Here is a 9,919-nt window from a genome sequence, read left to right as displayed (position 1 = left end):
ATAAAGAGTTAAACTTGGACAACGATTGAATCATGTCATGCTCTCTCATAAATGTTTGAAGCCAACTCATAGCTATAACAATCTATGGGAATGTTGACTTTAAGTGTGAGGGCAGTCTTAGTAAAATATTGTGACCACATGTTAACCTACGAATATACATCATTCACTACATCATTCATAGCATTGTCTCATTTAGCTTTTGGGGGTTGGAACAATAATTTCTCAGTGGCATCGCCGTAGTTCTAATCAAATTGAAGGGCCTTTTGAAAGGCCTTTTAACTAATCCACTGATTTTATAAGACTCGGCTTTCCTTTCACTCCCACTCCTACAATTATACTTTTCATTCTCCCTCCCTCTCCCTCTCTCCCTCTCTCTCTCTCTCTCTCGGGGCAATCTGTTTTCAGCTGGATTTGTAGACGAAACACAAGATTCCGCAACGAAGGTGGGTTTTGTCCATACAAGGACTAATTTTGTGCTGAAATTGAAGCTATTTCAGCATTCATTTGTTATTGTTGTTTTCGAACTCTGTTTCCTGATATGATGAGGAACTGGTTTTCCGAAACTTTGACGTAATTGCTGGGTTTTTTTTTCTTTTTTTTGAATTTTTTGGGACCGAAAACTCGACCTACAGTTTTAATTTCCTGGTTTTTTCAGCGTTTCTGAAATGGGTTGGCGATAGATCTGTGGAAAGTGGAAATTTTTTTTTTCTTAAGATTTCTGTCTGCGTTTATGTGTTCTGTTTTGAGAACCTCTGTTGGTGGTTGCAGTGGGTCTCATCTTGATTTTTACTCATGGGATTTCAATAGTTTGCTTGTTTGTGGAGTGTCATTGTGTTTTGAGACAAATGGAATCGCAACTGGTAACATCCATCCTCTTTTTCAAATACCTTGCTTCAATGATGAATTCATCTCTCTGAAGTTCTGAGTATTTTCCTTACGTAAGAATGAAGACATGACTCAGTATTTTGGTTGAAATGTAGTTGACATTCTTTTCTCATATGGGGTGATAGATCCATTTTGTAAGTTCAGCCCCCCTTGGAGAGCGCAAATGTCAAGAGTATTACTTTGTGTTTATGCTACAAGAGCTTCACTTAAGACACAGAAAATTATCTCTTCTTTTAAACTCAATGGATTTACAAGTCATTTTTAGCAAATTTGAAGTTACCGATTTCATAATTTTGTTTCAAATTTGCTTTAATACATACGTGTGTGTGTGTGTGTGTGTGTGTGTGTGTGTGTGTGTGTGTGTGTGTACACATAGGAGGGCGGGACCACTCATATAATATTACCTGTTGAAAGAAAAGAACATGACAGATCAAGTAGGTGGGATCATTCAATTGAGTTTCCAACTTTTTTACCTATAGGATCTCCTTAGGTTCATGCCTCTCTTTTTAAACGTATTATATTTTCACTGCAAAAAGTCGGTGGAAATTTTATCTTGGTTGGGAAGAGGTAATGAGAGGTCTCAACTGTATTGTTTTCAAGCCTTTAAGTTTCTACTAACCAATTATATTTTGACCTATTAAAATTTTACAGTTCATCTTCATCCCATTTGTTACCTGAGTGGTTATCACCTGTTATTGCACACGAGCTTTATATGATTACTCAAGAACCCTTAATTCCTCAGTTTGCGGAAATTTTTTGCATATCAATTTTCATCTGTTTAAGATGCATTCAAATTTTATTATAATCCATGAAGAGGAGAGAACTTCCATTTTCTGTTGGGATTATATATTTGAATTTGCATTGTGTCTGAAAGTGAACCAACCGATTAGATTTTTCCCCCATTTTGGCGGAAAAAGGGTGCCCTGTTGATTTAATATTGGTAGCACATGTAAACGTGACATGTGGATATTGATGTTAGGAAATTAATATGCAGACTTGAAGTTGACTATTGTATTAGACATGACTAGACAACCCTGGAACATATAAGCGTGGCTTTAGTAGAAATGGATAACCTGAAGAGGGTTAGCAGTCTAGGTAGGTGAGGATTTGATTTCTACAAAGTCCTTGAAAGGTTGTAAAACGCTTCTCCAAAGCTTTTAACAGAAGATAAATAAAATGAGGGAAGAGTAAGTGAGAATATAATGACAGGGACAGTTAATTATGGTTGATAAAGAGATTGAGGTTTACTGTCTTTGCCCATCTTTCAAAACTTTATGTTGCAAAATTTCAAAACTTGGCAGCTACTATTATTTTCTTTGTATTGTTTTTGGTGGGAGTGGAGGAATAAGAAATCTTGCTTTGGAGAGAGTATCTTGTGCAAGGGAAATGTTCTTTGACCTGTGTTGTGCATTGCCTACCATTAGTTTTTGATAAGCCTGATGCTTCTGTACCTCTGGTGATTTATGCCTTGGTATTCTCTTCTACACTGATGATTTATGCGTTTTAGATTTCCGCATCTGGATGTAATTGACTGAAAGATTGTGCTAAAAAGGTAGGTTGTGTCCTAAAACAAGCACTCAGTATACTTTTGACCATCAATGAACTGGATTGTTTATCATCACTTGATCATGGATTGGAACATGCATCAATGTGACAGTTATGACAACATGGACAACCTTTTATATTATTTCCTCTCAACAGGGGTGGGCAAACAACAAATTGACTTCATTCTCCTCACTGCCTGCTTGCAGAGGAAATTGCTTAATGGACAACCAATTTAAAGATTTTCTTATATTCCCAGCACTACTTACGTTGGTTTAATTTTGTTAAGGGGGATTTTCATTCATTTTTCTCAGTACTTCAATAAAGTCACATTGATCTTGTTGCCCTTTCTTTTTTTTGCCAGATGATGTTTGTTCTCTGTTGATATGCTTTCTTTTGTGAAGAAGTTAATTGGCAACTTTTAAAGCCTATGATGTAGCTTATTTTAGTGAAATCGAGGTCTGCTATCATCAAACATCTACCTGTCCAAGGAAAATAGGGCTTCTATTTTGCTACTGTGATGCCAAAACTAATTACTAATCAATAACAGTTCATTGAAAAATGCTTTTACTGTTTGGATTGGAGAATGATCCTCCCAATAAAGATTTGGAAGATTAGCCAGCTAAACACGTACCAGGCAGACAGCTTCAGTAGGCTATGCTTCAATGCAAGCATCACAGCAGCATAGAATTTTAGGCATGTCCAAGAGAAGGTACTATCAGCCAGCGCAAGAGGTAGAGGCCTACTGCTTGCCTCGGTTTGAAACAGTAGACCACCAACTATGCTATAACAACAGCAACTATGGAACCAATTTCTCTAGTCTATCTTCAAGCCAGCAGTACTGCACACTGGAATCATCCTTCGCAACTGGCAGTTACCATGTTCACAAGTCTCCATCCACCATCAGTTTCTCACCCAATGGAAGCCCCATGTCACAGCAAGATTCTCATTCTTGCCAAGTTGATCCACACCATTCACCGGACAACAACAATAGCTCTCCAGTAAGTGGATCCTGCATAACTGATGATGCCAATGACCTGAGGCATAAGCTGAGAGAATTGGAAAATGCTATGCTGGGACCTGATTGTGATGTTCTCAACAGTTATGACAGTTCCTTCCAAGGAGAGACCAGCATAACGTCATCAGATATAAACAGCTGGAGACAGATGATCCCAAGGGGGGATTTGAGACAGATTCTCATTGCCTGTGCAAAAGCACTCTCAGATAATGATATATTGACAGCAGAATGGTTGATGGCTGAGTTACGTCAAATGGTGTCCGTTTCTGGTGAACCAATTCAAAGGTTGGGAGCATATATGTTGGAAGGCCTTGTAGCGAGGCTTTCATCCTCAGGGACCACAATCTATAAAGCTTTGCGATGCAAAGAGCCAGCAAGCGATGAGCTCCTATCCTACATGCACATTCTTTATGAGGTCTGCCCCTACTTCAAATTTGGATACATGTCTGCGAATGGTGCCATTGCAGAAGCCATGAAAGATGAAAAGAGAGTCCACATAATTGATTTTCAAATAGCCCAGGGGAGTCAGTGGATAACTCTAATACAGGCCTTTGCAGCTAGACCTGGTGGACCGCCCCATATCCGCATAACTGGTATTGATGATTCCACATCTGCTTATGCCCGCGGAGGTGGTCTCAATATTGTGGGGAAAATGCTATCCAAGCTTGCAGAGTCATTTAAGGTGCCATTTGAGTTCCATGCAGCTGCCATGGCTGGCTGTGACGTTCAGCTCAAGAATCTCAGAGTTCAACCAGGGGAAGCTCTGGCTGTGAATTTTGCTTTCATGCTGCACCACATGCCAGATGAGAGTGTCAGCACCCAGAATCACAGAGACCGGCTGTTGAGGCTGGTGAAGGGCCTGTCACCGAAGGTAGTGACCCTTGTTGAGCAAGAGTCTAACACAAACACAGCTCCATTCTTCCCACGATTTCTTGAGACACTGAACTACTACACTGCCATGTTTGAATCAATTGATGTGACTCTTCCAAGGGAACATAAGGAACGAATCAACATTGAACAGCATTGCCTGGCCAGGGATGTTGTTAATATAATAGCCTGTGAGGGGGCTGAGAGGGTGGAGCGGCATGAGCTTCTGGGGAAGTGGAAGCTGCGGTTTGCAATGGCAGGATTTACTCCATACCCACTGAGCTCCTTGGTGAATGCCACAATCAAAAGACTGCTGGAGAACTATTGTGATAAGTATCGGCTTGAAGAGAGAGATGGAGCTCTGTATCTTGGTTGGATGGATAGAGATTTAGTTGCGTCCTGTGCATGGAAATAAAACTGGACTTGACCTGCAACTTCCCTAGGTCTGTAACTTGAGTGGAACCTTTCTTTCCTCTCCTGCTGTTTGTTAGCTGTTAAGAGCTTACAAGAATTTGGAGGGAAGACCCTGCCATCCATTGTGTACCCTTTATCAATTAAAATTAGCTTTTTGGTCCTTTTGAGACTCTTCAATTGCTTGGACTCTGGTATTTGGTTGAGATGAAAAATAAATGCTGTGATCGAGTGTGGGGAGGCTGGAACTGGACAAGGCAAAATATAAAAATTGTATTCACTGTTGTTGAATTGCATCATTCTGAGACTTGAAAGGTGGACAATTCTAAATCCAAGGCTCGATGCTTCACTTTCTTAAGAGGCTGTTAACTTTTGCCCAGCCCATGGATTTTCCGTTGTTTCCAAATCAGGTTTTCAGATGAGACCTTGTGATGGTTCGCGCGTGCATTTCAAACTACAAATTGTGGGTGAAATATGCTTTCTATTGAAGAGGCCCGAGCAAAGACGTAAAAAGGCTGTGTATTTAAAACCCATTTTTCCTGCCCAGAATTCGTGGTTCATTTAATGTATACCTCTTCGTTTCCCAAAACTTTTGGTTAGGCTTAGAAACTGGAAGGGCATAATGTTCTTTGGTTCTCGAGGAGCAGCAAGATTCAAACATGTTACTAAAATAAAAGGAAAAAAATATATATGCTATTCTGGTAGAAGGGGAAAAAAAAGTTAACATAATATACTTTTTACTTCCAAACTTTGGCAATGCCGTTACAATCACCCTTTCTAAAAAACCCTTCAACTTATATAGGCTAATGAAATAGTAAATATAACAGGCCTCGGTGCAAAGAGACGGAGAAGACCATTGCAGCAATGCAATAAGAAGGACAACTGCTCTAAATCCAATCTTACAATGGCACGTACATCTCTGATCTTAGATACATGAGCATAGTACTTCCACACACCAGCTAGCAGCCTACTAGTCCTCTGTAGCCCAGTCATGGGAGTCATTATTCAACTAAAATATACGGGGCGTACACCCCCACACCCACACCCATCCTACTATAAATTAACACCTACATTTAAGAATTCAAATGGTCCAGAACTACTGGAATCAATAAGGTTCAGCCTTGGACGGGTTCTGCACCAGGTCCTCGCTGCTCATTTGATCTACCTTCAGGATGCAAACTATAATGAATGACGACCTCGTGGCCACCTATCTCTTCTGCCTTAGCTCTTGACTCACTGTTCAAAGCTGTTGCATTAGAATTTTGGGTCACTGTCCTCGCAGGAGGCATATCATGGTCATGTTGACCCTCATAAGTAGTAATAACTATTTTTGGATCATGAGATGCCCTCTCCACATGCTTCTTGACTGGGCATCCCATATTTGAGCACCTGTAGTAACTCCTGCAGAACATGAGAGCAGAACTTTAGTTCAGCAAGAGAATAATAAAACCCAATAGCCAATCTAATGAGACTTGCAATGACAGGTAAAATTCTAAATATAGAATGCACCAAGTGGACTGTTAGCTGTGTTTCAACAAAAGAAATTAGAATAATCTCCTCTTAATCCTTCACAACGGTTTAACAGCATAAAATGAGCTGCTCCAATGTGGCAAAACTCAAAAAGTAGGATGGGTCTACTTGATGACTTGCAAAAATAAAACTATGTCCATTATCATCATTCAAGTATGTCAACTTTTTGAAATCCAATTATATTATGAACATCTTGAAAAAAAAAACCTCCTTACAACATGTATTGCAACATCATGTGCTCAGAAGGGACAAAGAAACAACCAAACAGTCTTCAATAGCTGTGGGATTTTTTAGAAACCAAAGACTAAGGATAATAAGAGAAGCTAATTTAGAGACTGCAGAAAACTAAATTTTATTGAGCAACAACTATCTATTTATACAGCATAATGAAAACCAAATTGCAGAAAAATTTCTACATGTTAAGCATAACGGCTAAATGCCTAAAAATTAGCATGAACAAATGGTCATAATCCTAAAGAATAGCAACAAATAAAACTGATTCAGCTTCATGAGTCACGTCAGTCAACACTCCTTGACTTTAGAGCTGCATACACCAAGCTTCTGCCTCAAGAATTCATATCTAATCTTCGGAAGTGCCTTTGTTAGGATGTCAGCACTTTGATTTTCTATATTGCAGTAGATTAGCTGCACTTCGCTTTCCCTTTGTACCTCTCTTAGAAGATAAAATTTAATTTTGAAGTATTTTGTTTTGCCATGGAACACTGGATTATTAGCAATTGAAATTGCAGCTTGGTTGTCCACAAATATTTGTGTGCCTTCTTGTTGTTCCATATGCAAATCTGTCATAAGTTTCATGATCCAAAGGACTTGATTCACAGCAGCAGCAGCAGCAGCATATTCTGCTTCTGCTGTGGATTGAGCTATGACTTCTTGCTTCTTAACACCATGAAAAATTCCAAAACCAAAGCTAAAACAGTAACCTGAGGTGCATCCCATATCATCATCACATCCAGCCCAATCACTATCAGAATAACCATGGAGACTGAAGTTTTTAACTTGACTGAGTCTTATTCCATAATCAATTGTGCCCTTAACATATCTAAGAATTCATTTTGTGCTTGAAAATGAATTTCACTAGCACAGTGCATATACCTTGATAGCAAACTCACTACATTCATGATATCTGGCCTGGTTGCAATTAAACACATTAGACAGCCTATTAGGCTCCTGTATAGCCTTTCATCCACCTTTTCAGCTCCATCTTCTCTGCAAAACTTCTCCTTTTGATTCATTGGAGTTGCAGTTGGCTTGCACTCTTCCATGTTGAATTTCTTGAGGACTTCATTTGCAAATTTATGCTGGCATAGAAATATTTCATTTTGCTTTTGATGTACCTGCATACCAAGGAAGAATGTCATCCTCCCAAGGTCTGTCATTTCAAAGACATCTTTCATTTCTTCTTTAAACTTGTCAATCAACTCCTTGCTACTTCCTGTAACGAGTAGATCATCAACATACAGAGATACCACAAGTATTCATCATCAGTCTTCTTGATATATAAAGCAGATTCACTCAAGACTTTTTTCAAAGCCTAAGTTCACTAAGTGTGCATCAATTATGCTATACTAAGACCTTGGTGCCTATTTTAAACCATACAGGGTTTTTTCAATCGATATGACTTCTCCTCGTGTTCTTGAAAAACAAACCCTTCAAGTTGCTCCATAAAAATTTCTTCCTCCAAGTATCTATTCAAAAAGGCTGACTTGACATTCATTTGGTGCATAACCCAGCCTTTATGTGCAGCAAGAGCCAATAGTATCCTTATGGTATCCAACCTGGCAATTGGGGCAAAAGTTTCAGAAAAATTTACCCCAAACATCTGGGCATATCCCTTGACAACAAGTCTTGCCTTGTGCTTGTTAACAAAACCACCAAGATTGAGCTTGGTCCTGTAAACCCACTTGACTCCTATAGCTTTCTTGTGTTTAGCTCTATCTACCAACTCCCATGTCTGGTTCTTTTCAATCATCTTTAGCTCCTCTTCATTGCAGCTATCCACTTTTGATCAGTTGCAGCTTCTTCATACCCTTCGAGCTCCACTACAATAACATTACACCTCTAATAAATGTCAGAGAATGATTTGGTTCCTCTAACAGGTTCATCATCCATATCATATTCTCCTCCTGAACCTCGAGCTTCTTGTCATTCTTCCAACTCCAGTTATCTAACTCAACGAATTGAACATCCCTGCTAACAATTACTTTGTTTGTTTGTGGTATGTAGATCCTGTAGATCCTGGAGTCTTTTTAAGCAAAGCTTTTTTTGGCAATCTGTTTAGCAGAAAAACTATTGTATTTATAGCATCAGCCCAAAATTTCTTTCATGAAGCATGCACCTTGTCATCTCCATAATTGTCCGGTTTTTCCTCTCCACAACACCATTCTGTTGAGGAGTGTAAGGTGATGTCAACTGATGTTCGATGCTTGCATCTTCACAAAACTTGTTAAATTTTTCAGAAGTATATTCAGTTCCACTATCAGACCTAATCACCTGCATTTTGCATTCGCTTTGAGTTTCAACCCAAGTTTTAAACTTCTCAAAGATGTCAGCAACCTCAAATTTAAGCTTCATAAAATAAATCCAACACATTCTTGAGTAATCATCATTGAAAGCAATATAATACTTACTGTCATTCAATCATGGTGTTTTCATTGGTCCTCCCACATCTGTGTGTGTTAATTGCATCCTCTGTGTAGCCCTCCAAGCCTTGTTTTGTTGAAAAGGAAGCCTGGTTTGCTTCCCATACTGACAAGCAGCACATTTAGGAGGCTCCTCCTCTAATTCAAGCAAGTCTTTCACCAGATTGTTCTTCTTCATGAAAAGTAGAGCGGCATGATGGAAATGCCCCAATCAATCTCTTGAGCCAAAGCACTATATTGCTATCTTCTTAGTGTACAGCATCCTACTCCTCTTTCATCAAATCCAAGGCAAAGCTTTTGCCTTTCATTTGAACTTTGAACACCTCTATGCCTTTTGTATCTTTAATCACCCAGTTTTTGTCTTCAAACAACACCTGAGTAACAACTGAGTAACACTCAAAAGTTTTTGATTCATTTCAGGAACATATAAAACATCAGAAATTAATTTCAAACCTGTGTGGCCTTCAATCGCTACTGTTCCTCTGCCTTTTATTGCAATGTGTGCTCCATTACCAATTCTGACTTTAGAAATAGCAGCCTCGTCAAGCTCTCTGAAGAGCTCTCGATCATAAGTCATGTGGTTTGTACAACCACTATCTATAAGCCAGCTTTCTGTGGAGCTGTTGGTGGCAAAGCATGATAACACAAACAACTGCTCCTTTTGAGGTTGATCCTTAGCAGCCTTGGCTTCTCCTTCTTGTTGTTGAGTCTTGCATATCCTTCCTATGTGCCCTAACTGACCACACTTGTGACATCTTACATCTGGCCTCCACCAACACTTATTCTATGGATGATTGGTTTTTTTACAGTAGGAACAAGGTGGAAAGACTTGAGTGTTGCTACTTTGTCTATTTTTGTTGTCACTTGCATAACCCCTAGGCTTGTTGTCTTCGTTCTTTCTTTTTTTTTTGTTTGCCACCATTGTTGTTCTGTGGTTTGGCTTGAAAAGCACCTTCCACAGATCCTTCTTGTCTCATAAGCCTCCTTTGTTCTTATGCCTACAGTG

At 39.3% G+C, this 9,919-nt stretch overlaps 2 protein-coding genes across 7 annotated transcripts in view; one reads left to right on the top strand and one right to left on the bottom strand.

The window, feature by feature from the left end:
* The first annotated feature begins 319 nt into the window (after positions 1-319).
* Positions 320-4,903, top strand: LOC131149923 (scarecrow-like protein 21). Its single transcript, XM_058100719.1, has 2 exons — positions 320-443; positions 2,792-4,903. The coding sequence occupies exon 2, from the start codon at positions 3,093-3,095 to the stop codon at positions 4,725-4,727; it is 1,635 nt and encodes a 544-aa protein (XP_057956702.1). The 5' UTR covers positions 320-443; positions 2,792-3,092; the 3' UTR covers positions 4,728-4,903.
* A 540-nt stretch (positions 4,904-5,443) lies between these two features.
* LOC131149925 (WRKY transcription factor 1-like) overlaps positions 5,444-9,919 on the bottom strand; it is a 38,125-nt gene continuing 33,649 nt past the window's right edge. For all 6 annotated transcript variants that reach the window (XM_058100725.1, XM_058100722.1, XM_058100726.1 and 3 more), the window contains exon 5: positions 5,444-6,124. In XM_058100725.1, coding sequence (XP_057956708.1) covers positions 5,839-6,124 — 286 coding nt within the window. In that variant the 3' untranslated portion in view covers positions 5,444-5,838. The remainder of the gene's footprint in view (positions 6,125-9,919) is intronic.

This window comes from Malania oleifera, chromosome 2 (assembly GCF_029873635.1).
Source record: "Malania oleifera isolate guangnan ecotype guangnan chromosome 2, ASM2987363v1, whole genome shotgun sequence".
Taxonomy (NCBI): Eukaryota; Viridiplantae; Streptophyta; class Magnoliopsida; order Santalales; family Ximeniaceae; genus Malania; species Malania oleifera.
This window is presented reverse-complemented; position numbering and strand designations above follow the sequence as displayed.

Coding starts and splice junctions, on each gene's coding strand:
- LOC131149923 (XM_058100719.1), top strand. CDS start 3,093: ATGCAAGCATCACAGCAGCATAGAATTTTAGGCATGTCCAAGAGAAGG.